General features: G+C 58.5%; 1 protein-coding gene across 1 annotated transcript in view; it reads right to left on the bottom strand.

The window, feature by feature from the left end:
* Positions 1-1,055: 1,055 nt before the first annotated feature.
* Positions 1,056-15,694, bottom strand: part of WDR1 (WD repeat domain 1) — a 40,166-nt gene continuing 25,527 nt past the window's right edge. Inside the window, exons 9-15 of the mRNA XM_057546699.1 lie at positions 12,493-12,585; positions 10,803-10,954; positions 10,047-10,134; positions 6,933-7,043; positions 5,636-5,809; positions 3,657-3,801; positions 1,056-1,967 (exon numbers count right to left, since the gene is read on the bottom strand). Of these exons, the coding sequence (XP_057402682.1) occupies positions 1,861-1,967; positions 3,657-3,801; positions 5,636-5,809; positions 6,933-7,043; positions 10,047-10,134; positions 10,803-10,954; positions 12,493-12,585 (870 nt within the window). The 3' untranslated portion in view covers positions 1,056-1,860. The remainder of the gene's footprint in view (positions 1,968-3,656; positions 3,802-5,635; positions 5,810-6,932; positions 7,044-10,046; positions 10,135-10,802; positions 10,955-12,492; positions 12,586-15,694) is intronic.

The following is a 15,694-nucleotide window of genomic DNA, read 5'->3' as shown; positions in this document are numbered from 1 at the left end:
CCCCGCTTGCTGCAACTAGAGAAGGCCTGCACGCAGCAACAAAGACCCAGTGCAGCCAAAAATAAATTTAAAAAAAAAGGTCAAATGTACCAATATTTTCTCCTTGACCATTTTTGTCATTTTTAGAAACACTCAGGTTTGTGTGACTATACAAGGTTGCATGTTTTCTTCCAGCACTCTTAAACTCCATGATTTAAATTTCAAAACTTGGATCTACTTTTAGATCTTGCATCTGGTGTAAGGACAAAACAAGCAATCCTACTTTTTCAGATTGTTACCCGGTGTTCTCCAGTTTATTGAATAGTTATTTCCCCACTGATGTGAAAGGTACCTGGCCTCAGTCCAAACACATATAGGACACAAAGCACAGTCCTGTACTTTGTGTCCTGTGGTGGCCCCAACTTCTCTTTTCCATTTTTAGCTTCTTTTTATATATGAACTGTAGAGGCAATAAGAGAACAGAAGGGGGAAAATTTTTATCGGAACTGCAAATTTAGACATCTTTATGATGCTATCTTTCTAGCCAAGAATAAGATAGTCTTACCATTATTAATTTGAATGCTTGGGAATTTAGTTTTTTTCAACATCGTAATGCATACTATTCCTTATTTTTGAAGGCAAGTACCAGAAAAGTCACTAACTGCCACAGGACTTGAGAATCAGGCAGGATGGATCAATCTCACCTGGTCCAGTGCTTTCAGTTCACAAACAAATTTAGGCGCAGAGAAGTGAGATGGCCCAGGTCACACAGTGATTGGGGAGTCAGGATGGGAGGGGATCCCTGGGTCCCATGCCTTCCCGAACCATCCCCTGAGGCTGCAGGCTGGTGAGATACCCAAGCCATGGGGTTCCAAGCAGCTGCCCAGTCCCCTGCCCCCACGTGTCCCCGTCACACAAAGTCAGCGACCCACAATGAAGAGAGAAGGTATTTAATTATTTCTCCATCTAAACTCTTAAAAGCGCTCAAAGTGTTTTCACAAGTGCAAGGGGAGGGACTGCTCTCAGCCAGCATTTTACCAGTGATTCCGACATTCGCAAAGAAACTCCAAATCACCGTGCTTTATACTTATTTTAATTTCTGCACTGGAAAAGAAAAGGAAGGTGAAAATGAGGACAGGTTAGTTTACAGTGACTCCATCTTTGCCTTTAAATTAATCTTTGCTCTTGGGAACAGAGGGGGATAGAAAGACAGGAAAACATCAAAGCACGAGTGAACCGGTGACCAGGAATGCCTCCCCGTCCTGCTAACTAGGGATCTAAAAGCCTGGGGGCAGCGCCGTGAACACTGAGAGACATCAGTTAAGATACGTAAAAAAAATAAAATAAAATAAAAAATCCCCACGATTCCATTCTCAAAATCAAGCACAGAAACTGACAGTGCAACACGGGTTCCGTGCGCGCCCACTGGCCCGGAACGAGCGCCACCTGCTCTGCAGCATCCGCCCTGTCAGCCAGGAGGGACCCGCAGGTGGGGAGCGGGAGGGGCTGCAACCTCCCGGAGCCACAGGCGGGTCTGTGTGCTTTGGAGGCTCTGCCTCTGGAATGTTCTGCGCGGGCAGGCGGTGGGTTTGAGTCACGCGCCACACGTGGTTGAAGTGCTCACTTTATTTTCCATGTGCAAACTGTCACCGTCTAAAGCTTTCAGAAGGACTTGTACAGACAGGATCACCCTGCGAGCAGGCGGGCAGGCGGGGATGAGGCAGGATCCTCCCCGGGGGGCGGGGCCGAGGGCGGGCACCAGGTGAGGCCCCTCCCCCAGGGGCAGGGCGGGGCGCAGGGCGAGGGCGGGACACAGAGAGAAGTGACTGTGGAGCTGCGTTCAACCCAAGTCCCTGATCCGGTCGGTCCGAGGAGGGCTCCTCAGTAGGCGATTGTCCACTCTTTGACAGAGGCGTCATGGGAGGTCGTGACCAGCGTGTGCTCGTCCAGCCAGGCCAGGCTGCTCACGTGGTGGAGCCGGTGCGCATCTGGGGAGAAAGAACACGCTTTTTGAGCCAAACCCAGGAGCTCTGCTCCCACAGGCACCTCAGACCAGAAGATGGGAAGCCCGGGCCGAGATCACCCACAGGCCCACCGAGAAACCCAACAGGATCCTGGTCAACCAGACCCCTTTCCTCTTCTCAGTGGGGAGCGTCTGGGTAATGGGAGGGGAAGCAGGTGTTCTCAGCCCCCCACCACTGACACTCCCTGATCAGCAGACGTCCTGGCTGCAGCTCCCAGGCGCCAGCACAGTCCTGACGACCACAAACGGCCCTTGGAGGCAAAACTGCCCCTCCCCCCAGCGGAGTGAACAAGTCTTTCTATGCATAAAGCAACAATATACAGACAATACACAAACAGTGCACAGTATATCTGTGGTGTTAAAATGGGGACATGAGGAATAAAACGTTGAGAAACACAAGGCTGGGGTACCCGTGCACACAACAGCCCGACCTCAGGCCAATGCACGTCCAGTGACCTGTGACCCCACGGCCCAGACAAGGACTGGACTTTCCACCCTCTACCCTGCGAGCTCTTGCTGCCTCTTGAACTTGCTCGAGTCTTACTACAAAACTGCTGCTTTCTGTGGAGACCAGGATGGCCCATCTGAGTCTGCTCTGTCCCTGCCTCCGTCCTGGACCAACCGCCTACCCACCCACTTGGGGTCAGCTTGCTGGTCCCCTCCCTCTCCCTCCTGGGCATGGTAAAAAGCTCTGTGGGGTTGACACAGAACAATTTTTGAGTAGGAAAGGATCCCACTTACATTCAAGACAAAAGGCTGCCTGCCAGGTAAAGAATGGATGGAAAGGGACCAGAGCCCATGTGAGGTGGTGACACGGGAACAGGAGATCTGAGATCCACCCTGGATGGGTAGGGTTCCCCCCCAAGGCCACGAGCCACATGTGACTACAGTGCCCCTGAAGTGAGCTACTGCCACATGTGGAAACATGTTGGGTTGAATAAAATTTACTATTAATAATTTCACTTGTTTCTGTTTTAAATGTGGCTGCTAGGAAAATGTCAAGTCCACGTGTGGTTCTTGTTATACTTCTATTGGACACTACTGTCCTAGAGTGAGAACCCAGTTATGAGTTTATACTGAAGGGGGGTGGGGTGGGTGGGAGAAAGCAGGTATTACAGTCTGAATGTCTGTGTCTCCTCAGAATTCCTAAATTAGAAATCTAACGTCCAAGGCGGTGGTGTAGGAGGTGGGGCCTTTGGGAGGAGCCTAGGTCACAAGTGGCATGAGCGCTCTTATACAAGAGGCCCCTCCCACCACGTGAGGACACTTGATGAGAAGTCTGTGACCTGGAAGAGGACCCTTTTCCGGCCGAGCTGACACCCAATCCTCGACTTCAGCCTCCGCAACTGTGAACAGTAGACTTCTGTGCTTTAGGGGCTGCCTAGTCTGGGGTATTTTGTGACAGAGGCCCGAACAGACTAAGACAAAGGAGATGCCAGGGAAACCCTTTTACTCAGTTGTGTATCCCAGGTACTGAGACCACCTGCTTTCACGCTGGGCACACGGGCGTCCTCTGCCCAGACCAGCAGAGCTGATGTTTGCTGGAGCGCCAGGTCTCCATGAGGCCACCTCCCTGAAGCACACAAGGGACCCTTGAGCCCTGGGGACACCTCTCCAGAGCTGCCTGGGGAGCCGAGGAGGGTGCGTGAATCACCTTGGATCTTGACCCTGGTCTCAGGGTCGCTCAGGGTCCACACATACACCATCATGTCCATACCGCCCGAGGCGAAGTGCTCGTTGTCTGGAGACCAGGCCAGGCAGACGATCTTTGCGTGGTGTCCATAGAAAACGTTGTTCTCCTGGATGCACATTAAAAATAGGTGGTAGGTCAGGGTTCAGGCCAGAGCGAGTGGGCATCATGTCACCTAACCTTCACGAGGGCCAGTGCTCATGAAACGCTTTCTCTATGCCTGGCTTCTGAAACTCTCACCAACTCACTGACTCCTTGTAACTACCCCAGGGTGCCCACTGCTTGAAGGCACAGAAAGGGGCAGCCCAAGATCAAACAGTAGCCACCGTGCCCCCCAGGACCCGGAACTCCAGGGCTGCCCTCATAGCATCTATCACATGGGCCAGATGTGCCCATTCGCCTGCACAGAGCTCTCAGCTTAGGGAGGGGACAGAGAGAAGTGCAAGAATAGGAGGTGCGAGAGGGTCTTGCCTGGTGTGGACAGAGCTCTGTGCATGTGCGGACGGAGGAGGGGGCTGCCCGACATGCGCCCTCACCCTGGAGCCTGGGTGGGGTGGGTGTGGCCTGCAGGCAGGCAGACGTGTCTACAGGAGCACGTGTCTACCGCATGTCCCAGCCTCGAGCCACTGTCTTACCCAGGGGGGGGCGACATGACCAAAAATAACGCTTTCTACTAAAGCTTTAGGAACGCTTTTACTTCAGAGCATTCCATCTTGTTCTTAATCCCTATATTAACCATGATTTTCTTCTTCAAGGTTGCCTCTTCCATCTTTTGTTGATTCTACTCTGCAGATTACTTAGCATGCTGTAAACGAGGCTTGCTATATGCAAATTAAATCGCTTAAAGTGTGATAAATGCAGAATCTGATAAATGTGATACTGAGGTGGAAGGGAACCTCCTGGGACGTGAAATGTTCTTTATGTTGATGGAGATGTGGGCGTATGTGCAGGTGCAGGCATACCCACAGCGCTGGTGTATACTTAACGTTCCCACTCATCCCTCATTATATGTAAATTTTACAGCCGAAGATAAAACTACTGAGCTCTAGTTAATAATACGTAGGCTGATATATTATACAGATACCTGTAATTTACTTTAAATGCACTAAAAAATTAGATTACTAGATGGATAACGTGACATAGTAAAATGGTAAAGGTAGAATCCAGGTGGTAAATTCTTTTGACTCTGCTGTAGATTTCAAAGCTGTCCTAAGTGTTGGAGGTTGTGGGGAGGGGGCCAGGCTGACTCCACGGGAGGGACTGGAGGCACCTCCATCTGCCCCGGGCCCTGTGGTCCAGTCACACCCAGCGGGTGACCGAGTCCCTCCAGAGCGCAGTCTTGTTTGTGAAATGGGACTAACACTGCCCAGCAGGGTTGGCTGGTGACCCATGGGCACTCTCACACCTCACACGACAGTGCCCTTGGCTGTCCTGCTCAGAGCGAGATGAGCTTCCAGGGCCTCGGCAACCGGGTCCCCTCTCTCACCCATCCACCACTGGGGAACCCGGGAACCCCCCCACCCCGCCTCCGAGTGCAAGGCCACATCCGGACGACCAGCGCTCACACTTTATAGGACTTTAAGCAGCAATGAGATTCAAGGAAAAAAAAAAAAAAATCTAGCCTAAGCCTTTTGACGGAGGAGAAAAATAAGGTTCCAGAAGTCACTGAACCAGGCCACCCAGGTGAACCAACCAGCCCGATTTCACAGCAGCCTTGCTGCCGCCCAGGCCCCTAACTTTTTGGTAGCTGTTCTGTCTCGGGCCCACAAACTGCTGGACAGCAGGGAAGGTCTCCTTTTCCCACGTCATTCACGCTCTAGGAGCAACGAAGCCGTGTGTCCTGTGCACCCGCCCGGTCGGTGACGACAGGGGAGAGAGGCCACGGCCGCCTCCAGCCGTCTGCGCTGCCCAGCGTGGAGACGGGGGGGGGCCTGCCCACTCACCGAGTAGCCGTCAGCGATGCTGAAGACCGTGACCACTTTGCTGGCGTCGCACACGGCGAGGAAGGCGCCGTCGTGGGAATACGCCAGGTCCGTCACAGGGCCCTTGGCCTCCAGGAGCTTGCCCTCGTCCTTCAGCGTGGTGCCCAGGATGGAGTATAGGCGGACGTTCCCATCCTGTGGGAGGACAGAGGGGCAGTGGGTCACTCCCCTGACACGTGGGTGCGTGCATGCGCGCGCACACACACACACACACACTCCCCCAACGCCCTTCTTTTTGGAGGGAGGCGCCAGGGCATCAGTAAGAAGCAGCGCCTTTCCTCCTAACCGCTGCCCCGGCTCGGCCACCTGCCCACGTGCTGGCTCCTGTGCCAGGAGAGCTGCTCCTTTGTCCCCCTGGCACCAGAGGGCAACTCCTACAACCCTGCAGCAGCTCTCGTGGTTGCACAAGCACAGTGGGCAGAGTTACATTAAAATAAGTTTAATTATTACATTAAAATTACATTAAAACGCAGAACCCCCCAATTGTGATTCTGCGTGTTGGGGGCTCACGAGTCTGCCTTTTCCACAAAAACTCAAGTTCCAGCGCAGGCGTCCACAGGCCAAGCTCTGAGAAGCACCTGTACACGAGTTAGCTCTCCAACAAGGGCCCCTCATCTGCCCTGACTGTCCTCGGCCGGAGCCATCTGCCCCGTGCCCTGCACCCCACACCCGGCAGGTGCCCTCAGGCACCAGGCTCCTCTCCCTGCTCTGTCGAGCCTGGCTCCTAGCAAACTCCCCATCCTCGTAGGGTCCAGGCACCTCTCCTCGGGGGCCAGGAATGAGGGGAAAGAGCAGGGCACAGAGGAGCCGCCAGGAGGCGGGCAACAGGGAGTCACACTCAAGGGGAACTGAAACCCTCAGGCTGGCACTCCACTTCACGGGTGTGAAGAATCTCCTGTCGCCTCCCCGAGCCCAGCGAGCCCGGCTCGGGACGCAACTCCTTTTCCACGTGCTGCATCCACGAGCTCCCCAGGCCGAGGCATCCCTGCCCTGCGCCCGCACCCCAGTAGAGCCCGCCTCACTGCCCAGGACCCTTGGTCTCCCAGGAGGCTGCTGTGTCACCAGGGGCTGGCAGCCTGGGGGGAGGGTGGCCTCGCAGGGCAGCCCAGGGGGGCTCTCACTTGGGCAGCAGGAGGCACCCCAGCTGGTTCCCGCCGCCATCCCTCCTGCCCTGAGGCGGCCCGGCACCCACACAGCTCACGGCGCCCCCAGCACGGCCACACCCCCCCGGGCGGAGGGCGTGGGGACAGGGCCTTACCGCACCCCCGATGGCCACCGTCTCGCCGCCCGGGTGCACAGCCACTACCTCGGGCTCATAGCCGGGGCTGTCGATGCTGAAGCACTTCCTCTGATCCTTCAGCAGGACGATCTGGGAAACACACAGGCAGCCGTTAGAGAGAGGCCCCGGGACACACGGCCCAGGCCCGGGCTGGGCTCCATCTTCAACCTTTTGGGGGCCAGGCCGGGGCGCTCCAGCCACACTAAGTGGGACCGGCCCCGGCCCTGTGGTGTTTCTCCCTCATCTGTCAATATGAATGGTGCTGTTATCGCCACCCGCACGGGCTTCGTCGAAAGCCATCTGACGCCTGAACTTTAGTTCCTCCAACTCTACATCGGGTGTAATAAATGATCTTTGCTGAGCCGAGTTCTCACGGGTTCAAGAGGACGCAGCCCTCGGAAGTGGCGAAGCTATAAGCTGGCACTGGAAATGAACAGGACAGGCCAGACTTCCAAGTTCTGGCTTCTCGGGTCCAAAAAACACCCTTTGCGACCCTGACCCGTGGTGTGTGAAAAAACTGATGATGTCAGTGCGCGAGTCCCCGCAGCCCGGGGACACAGGGCTGGCGCCCCACCGGCTGGGAGGGAACTGGAACCCCAGGTGCTGACTACAGTAGGTAGGCAACAGTGCTGCGAGGCTCTCCGCTAGCCCTCAGCCCCGGCAGGGAAGGGAGGACAGGACAGACGGCTCACGGCGAAGTGGCCTGGAGGCACCCAGCGCACTGCCCCCTCGCCCCCTCCCAGCCAGCACCTGCCTTGGCTCCCTCCTACTTGACAGGGCAGCACACGGTCTGCAGACGGGGCTGAGCGCCCGGGTGTGCAGGCCCCACTGAGGCGCCTGGGAGGCCCGGCTCAGCCCCCTGCTGCTGGGGGTTGGCGGGGTGGCGGGGATGGGATGGGTCACACACACCGGCTCATGAACTGATCTGAGCCTTGGCCTCCCAGGGGTAAGAACCCAGCAGTGCCTAGACGTCATGGAGACGGAATTCAGGGCTCAGAACAAACACCGTGCCTAGCAAAGGCAAACAAAAACAGCAGCTACAGCCCACTGTGTGGGAGCCACGTGCCTTGCTAAGCGCGGTGTGTCCCTGGGATGGCAGGGTCACCTCCCGGTATATAGGAGCAAATGAGATGCAAGCCCCGCAGCTCTCAGGGCCATGGGGTCCCAAAGCCCCGCCCTGGCAGCCAGTGTGCCTTCCGCCCTCTGGCGCACAGCCCAAGGCCGCCTGGCACGGTGACCCTCCACCGTCCTCACCCCCTCTCACCCCTCGCTACCCCTTCCCGGGTTCTAATTCACTAGACCGTCCCCAACAGGGTAGCCTCTCTCTGTGACAGCTCTGGCTTCACCCCATCGCATCCTTGCTCAGGCCACCAGCTGTCCCAAGGGCAAGCAGGCCCCTCCCCGCCCTCGGGGTGCGTTGCGGGCTGTGCTGTCGGGTAGGGGAGGCAACGCACCAGGAGGATGGGCGGCAGCACCCTCCCTAAAACTTGCTACAGAAAACGCACCTTGAGCAGCATTCACCTGCATCATCTGCCCAACTCCGGGAGCGCACTTACCCACCTACACCTGACAGGGAAAGGCTGAGGGCACTGGCCCAAATCTGCCTCAGAGGCAACACTTGAACGTGGCTGTCCCCTGACCTAAAATCGCGGGCCCCTCCAGGACATTCTGCGGACCCTATGGCCAGCCACGGGGAGTCCAGGTCAGGATGCCCTAGAGAACCAGGGCAGAGACAACACATCACAGGACAGTCATCACACCGGATCCCGTGGGCCCTGGACTCCTTGGAACCTGGGGGTTGGACCCTGCACTCGCCAGCCCCTCCCGAGCAGAGCCCCAGGCGGCTCTTCCCTGAACTTCCCCACGTGAGCCCAGCGTGAGCCTCAGAGGACACAGCCTGTCCCGACCGCAGCTCCAGACAGGAATCTGAGGCCAGTGGGGGAGGCTGAGCCAGGCCCGCAGAGCCCAAGGTCTCACCTCTCACCTACAGGCCAGGTGCTCAGACACGAGGCTGGGGGAGCCCCCTCCACGGAGCGGCAGCCTTCCCGCCCGTCCTTCTAGAAGGTCCTCGTCCAGTCTTTCCCCCACTTGCTAAGGCGCTCACAGCCCTCGATTCCTCTTGCGCCCCTGCTGACTACCAGGGTGTCTGCAATAACTGCTTGATAGGAGGTTCGTGTTATCTGGGACACACAGGAATCCACTCTCCCCAAAGCACTGAAGCTCCCAGAACGGAGGAGGGGTGGCAGATCTGAATGACAGCTTTCGGCGGTGGGTCTGTCACTTGTGCCAGTGGGCGGGGGCTCCGTCACACCTGCCTCCTCTGATCTGCACGCTGGGATGCCCAGCCCGCTGACAGATGGCGTCTGCTGCAGAGCGGGATCCTGGATAAAGTGGGTCAGGCTTGGGTCTCAGTTAAGGGTGCTTCGTTCCAGAAATTCCAGGAGACGGTGTGTAGAGACCTTACTGACTTGAATGAGAACCCAGGCTGTGGGGCTGAACGCCAGACCCCACTGTGCTGAGGAGCCGCCCTCCACGCCACCCCCCATCACGTGGCCTCAGGGAGTCATGGTCACTATCAGCCTCTTCGCTCATGGAGATGGTACAAGGAGCCCGACACATACTTCCTCATAATCCTCCCTGTGAGCTGCGAGGGATGAGAAAACTAAAGCTCAGAGAGGGTGAGGAAAATGCCTGAAGCCACACCACCCCAAGGCTGCAGGGCTGGGATTCGAATGTGAATGGACAGAGCTGCCTGGGCCGTGCCTCTCGTGGGCCTCACGGGCAAGGGATGTGCAGGGCGTGTGACCCTCGAGTGCAGGCTCTCACCAGGCTGCCCAGGTTCAAATCCCAGCTCGGCCTTTTGCCAGATGCAGACTTCGGGCAACTTACTCTCTGTGCCTCGGTTTCCTCACCTGTAAGGTGGGGATGACGCCATGCCTGATAGGACTCCCGAGGATCCAGTGAGCACGTGGGAAGCCCTCAGCACATGCCAACGGGGCTCAGTAGAAACGGGGTTGAACGCGTGTGAGAGGGGACGTGGGGACCAGACACTGCGCAGCGTCAGCCTGAACCAAGCCCGGGTGGGAGCCGTACCTGACCGATGCACACGACCACGGTGTAGCCCCCGGGGCCGACAGCCACGCACTTCGGCTGGATGTCCAGTTTCACGACTCCCTGTCCGCTGTGGAGAGGAGGAAGTGGTTATTTCAGTCTCCAGGGGCACAGGGCGGGTGTAAATACACACTCACTGCAGAACCACAGCACTCGGGTGACTCAAGGAAATTCCACCTTGATCTCTACTGCACGAGGCTTTGCTATAACACAGGAGGGGGTGAGGAAGACTCTCAGCCTCTGGGAGAGAGATGAGGAGTCATGATGGGGGCTGGGACGAGGGGAAGGGGGTGGCGAGAGGAAGTGAAGGGATCACTTCCTGTTCCTACGCATCTGTGCCAAGTGCCGCCCCCATAGCTGCCCTGTCCTGGCTTCTGCCCACATCCACCAGTTAGAGACCCCGGCATTCCCCGGGTACAGACAAAACTGAGCTCTGACCCCACCCGCCCACAGTCATAACCAGTCTCCTCTGCAGGGCAATTAAAATTTAAAAAAACCTGGTACTTTTAATGGGTGAAAATTGTGTCACCTTTACTTTTGGTTAAAACTATGAAAACACAAACTAGAAAAAGTTGCACACGCAAAAGACTTCTTGAAAACGGTAAATTGAGAAAAATTCCACGTAACTGGCAAGTGTGGCGTCCCCAAGGCTCAGTGAATGGGCCCCTGTGACCGGGTGACCAGGCCGTGGCCCTGCCCCGGGTCCTCTCATCCGCCGAGGCTCAGGGCAGCTCTCACCTGTAGTCCCGCAGCGTGAGGTTGGTGTACCGCACCGTGTCGTCCATGCTGCAGCTCACCAGCTGCCCACACTCGTCCACGGTCATCCTGGACACCTGGTTCGTGTGGCCCTTCCCAGCGAAGGAGTCGTTCTCCCCTGTCTCTGAATCCCAGTAATGTGGAGCAGGGGTTAAGGAAGAGCCTGACGTCCAGGAGGCGGCGCGTGCCCCCCAGGGCGCCTGCAGCCAGGCCCTCGTCCCGGGCCTGAGGGGGACTCCTTGTGCACGTCCAACTCCGAATTTCAGGGAGCAGACGTTCTGGGCAGAGGGCCCGTAGGCCATTTACAACCCCACACGCCCAGTGAGACACAGTCCGCCCGTCTTCAGAACAGGCACCCGGCAGATCACGGGACTGCGCGGCCCTGTAACAGTGGAACAGCACAGCTCCTGCCTCCGAGAGCGAGCTCAGAAGGAAGCTACCTTTCCCTGGGACCCTGCGTAACTGGGCCAAAACACAGCCCCCCTCCCCGGGCTCTTTCTAGCCTGCTGTCCAGCCCACGGCCCTCAGCAGGAGGCTGGCTGTGCCCCGTGGCTCAGCCGATGGCCACCTAGGTGCCACCAGGTAAATGGCCCTGAGGCTGACCCACCTGGGCGGGGCCAGCGTGTGGACTGTCAGCTCGAGGGGCTCAGGTGTGAGGTGTTTGAAGTTATGAGATTCTCTTTTTACATCAACAAATGAGAGTCTCATTTGCACCGAAGACTGTTCCCTCAGGAAGCTGCGTGTATATTCCACGCCTGACATGGTCTTGTGAAGGGAGCGCCAGCCATCGATAAGGCAGGAGGTTAACGTCACGGTGCGTGGACATCGGGGGTGGGCATGAGTGGGGAGGAAGGAGCGGTTCCAGGAGGGGGGATGCTGGGCAACACCCTCCGCTGTACCATCTCCTCACGTATGACGGGGTGGAGGGTGACTTCTCTGCCCTCCTCCCTCGGGGCTGAGGGAGACCTTCCCAGGGAGGGAACCCTACAGGCCAGGCGGGTCTGCGGAGGTGGGAGAAGCAGGGGGTCTGGAACAGCCCCTCCAGGGGGCAGGGCAGCCGCGGACCAGGAGCCAGGCTGCACGAGGGCAGGCCTCTCTCGCGGCCACGACACACGCACTGGGGCGGGCCCCTCAGACGACGCCTCCCACACTCGCCATCCTGGGAGGAGGAGGTTGGGAGGGCTGCCGGGAACGTCTCAGAGGGACTGCAAAGCCCCTCGCCGGGGAGCGGGGGTTCGGTTCCCGCCCAGCTCAGCCGTCGCCGAGCGGTGCAACGTTGGGGAAGGCACTTGAGGCATCCGAGCTACACTCTCCCCAGTTTTAAAGTAAGGGGACTCTCCCCAAAGGCTCTGGGTCCCTTTGGATTCTAACACACGTTTTCTGCTGCTGCTCGTGAGAGGGACGAGGCCGGCACCAGGTCACAAACGGGGAGAAGCAGCTCAAGTTCAGGGAGGTTCAGCAACCATTTAAGGCCGCACAACGTGACCCATCAGGTCAAGGCCGCGGCCTGGAGCTGGAGGCCCCGAGTACGGACACGGCACCTCCCAGCAGCCAAGACCGGTCAGAGGAGCCCTGCGGCTGCCAGCCGGCTGGCCTCGCCTCTGGCACCGTGGGAACAGGAAACTCCCGACTCTCCTGCCAGGGGCCCCAGAGCCAGCGCTGTGAGTCAAAGGATATTAATGTGTCCGTCGTGGCTCCCAGAGTAGATGTAAGACTTGCCGCCGTTTTTATGCACCGCCAGGCACTGGATAGATTTGCTGTGGCCCTGTGGAGGGACAGGCGGGGGGTGCTCAGGACTTGCCATCCTGCCTGGGCTTGTCAAATGCTCTCCACCGGCTAAGCCCCTGCGAGGGGAGGCAGAGCCCTCAACGCCGCAGCCCCGGTGGGCCCAAAACAGCCCCAAGCTGAGTGACCACCTGACAAACCCTTCAAGCCCTCCCCACCGAGGCACTTAACCCGACCTGGGTGGAGGACGGGAGTCTAGTGGAAGCCCAAACAGCGCGCCAGGTCTGTGCAGACGGACCCAGCTACCCTCCCTTCCCACACAAGGAGGAAGCGGCCACAGAGGGTGAGCCCCTACCCGGGGGGAAAGCACAGTACCGGGAGTAGTCTTGGGAGGGACCAACCCTTGCACAAGCAGGCAGGGGGACCCCCAGGCCACTCGGAGGCCCAGGGGGTCCCGGGTGCTGCTAATGGTTCGTCCTCTACCCAGAAGCACAGCTTGCGGCTCTGGCTCCAGCCCCTGGCTCGTGAGGTTTCTTCTTTCCCAGCTCTCCCCTTCCCCCCGAGGCTGTCCCAGGGCTGGGACCCCACAATTTCCCCAACCGGAACATGGTGGGCTCAGATCACTCATCTACAACCAGTTGTCTGCTTCAAGAAAGGCACTTAAGCTCCCCTGTAACTGATCCTCGGATGGAAACAACCCGGAGGTTTGGTCTAATCATACTTCTTTCCCCTCACCGGAGGCAGGCGGGTCCCTCTGAGCTCTGCTGACTGCTGCCACGGTGTGGTGTGTATCTTCAGAGAAAGGTACACACAGTTCTCAGAGACGGGAGAACCAGTGCACAGACCCCGAGTCCTTTCCACAGGGCAGCAACCCACTGGCCCTGCTACTTAAAAGCATGGTCCTCAGACCAGTGCTGGCCTCACCGGGAGTGTCGCCCCACGCAGCCTGGAGACTGAGAACCTGCGCTCAACAAGACGCCTGGTGACTTGGGCACGCCCCCCGCCTAGGGCAGCAGCCTCGCTGGGAACTTGTGAGAAATGGAGCTCTCCCGCGTCCCACAGATGAACCCTCGGAGTGCCGGGGTGCCGCCCACCTACCGTGTTCTAACAAGCTGATTGGCTCAGGTGATTGATGCACCTTCAAGCTTGAGCCGCAGGGTCACCTGGGTGCGTCTTAGAAGTACCGGCACCTAAGAGCCATCCCTACGGTCTTGGTCTCTGACCGCACCCACTGGGCCCGTACAGAGGCATCAAGCCTTTTCTGGTGGTCTGAACGTGCACTGGGGCTGAGAACCGCTATTCCAACTAGCTTCTTCTAACTCCAGCTTGTTCTTGGGCTCACTCACAGCCCGGCATTAGCACCAAACACTGCTTGGGACTCACATACGTGTGGCAGGAGGGCTGGGATGGTTTCTCTGACAACTGTAAACGCCCAAGAGGTTCCTGAGCTGACCTGGGGCGGGGGACAGGAGCCTGGCTGGTAGTGCCTGTGCTGTCGGCGACAGTGACATCAGCAGGAGCAGTCAGGCCCAGGGCGCCAGCAGACATGGGGCGATGCCTGGGACAGCCACCCGAGCCCAGCATCAGGGCGGCTCACGGGAAGCTGCTCTTCTGGGCAGAGGAAGTAGGTAGACAGGAACGCCTGACTCTCTCCAGCAATTTCTCCCCATTGCATGGAGGCCCAGAGAAATAACTGTGTTGGGGACCCCTCCCAGCTCCCCTGGGCTCTGTGCCAGGCTGTACACACCTTCACTTTACACTCATCACACTGGGCTGGAAGCCTGTGGAGCAAGTGGCCCCAATGGCCCCATCCTCAGGGCCAAGTCAGATAAACCTCTGTGGAAGCAGAGGGTGCAGGGCCAGCACTGAGGGCCGAAGCAGCTGTTGTTCTGGATCAGCCCTTCCCGTCAGCAACGCCCCACCTGAATGGGATGCAGCAGGCACCGAGCCCACCCGGGCCTCGTGAGCTATTCACACAGGGTTAAGGAGGCAGACGGCCAGGCTCGGCCCCTTCCTTTGGGCAAGGTCATCTGTACACTGAGTCTACAAGGGCCGTGACCTCAGAGACTGTGGGATGGGATGTACAAAGCACTGCAGGGCCGGGCAGCTGGCCCTCACTGGGCCTGAGGGAAACAGTCCCAGGCTGGCCAACACCAACCCCACAGGGCCCAGCCGTCTCCCAGAGCCTGTCTGCACAGCCCTGAAGCAGCTGAGCGAGCAGGGTGTAAGGAAGCCCTGGGGTTTGGCCCCAGGAGGCTCAGCTGCCAGGACAGGGTGCAGCGTGGAGCTGGGCTATGGAAACCCCACCCTTGAGGGCACAGCTCATCCAGGGTGACAGAGCAGGTGAGGCCGACCCCGAGTTCCCACCGCAGCCCACCCTCCAGCAGAAGTAGGTCTGCAATGGGCAGTGCCCACGCAGGGCCCCAGGACACAGGAGCTTCTCGTCTGGCTGCGATTTCCTGAGGCCAAAAATTCCGGGGCTGACGGAGGGGCAAGGAACAGTCCCCACTGGAGGGGACGCTCAGGGCAGACCCTGGTGATCAGCCAACCTTGAGGGAGCCATCCTGGGTGACGAGGACGGGAGGCAGGAATGGGGTCCTCCCAGCCCTCAATCACTCCCTGCTGCCCAAACCTCGGGCCTCTGCACCTCGGGCTCCACTGACTTGTCCAAGTCCATTTCCTCCCACTCCCCACCACTCCCTCATGCCTGCCCTGCTCCAACCACAGACGACAAGTGCCTGCCCACACTCATTCCCACGTTCAAACCCCACACACTGTCAAGGCCCAGCTCTGAGGCCTGCTGGCCACCCACGTCTGCGGTGATGCCCCACGACGTGCCCCGTCTTGGGTTTCAGCATCTTCCTGGTCCTGCCTCACGAGCGGACACAGCCAGTGGCCTCCTAACCGGGGGAGGCTGATCCCCTCGAGACAAACAACCCTGACAGCAGGGGCACGGGCTGCTGCCCTGAACCCCAGGCCCCGAGCATCCAGCTTTACAGTAGCTCAAGGGGAACACGGCATCTGGCCTCCCACCACTGCTAAACTCACATCCCCAAAACAACCAGCATCCTGCCATTCTACTGGGCCTCACCTCACCGCAGTTTCCCTACCTCTGGCCGGACGCCCACCTCCCCTCCAGCCAGCCCCTG

This window comes from Balaenoptera acutorostrata, chromosome 5 (genome assembly GCF_949987535.1).
Source record: "Balaenoptera acutorostrata chromosome 5, mBalAcu1.1, whole genome shotgun sequence".
In the NCBI taxonomy this organism is placed as follows: Eukaryota; Metazoa; Chordata; class Mammalia; order Artiodactyla; family Balaenopteridae; genus Balaenoptera; species Balaenoptera acutorostrata.
The sequence above is the reverse complement of the archived record's forward strand: the minus strand, read 5'-3'. Positions and strand labels throughout refer to the sequence as shown.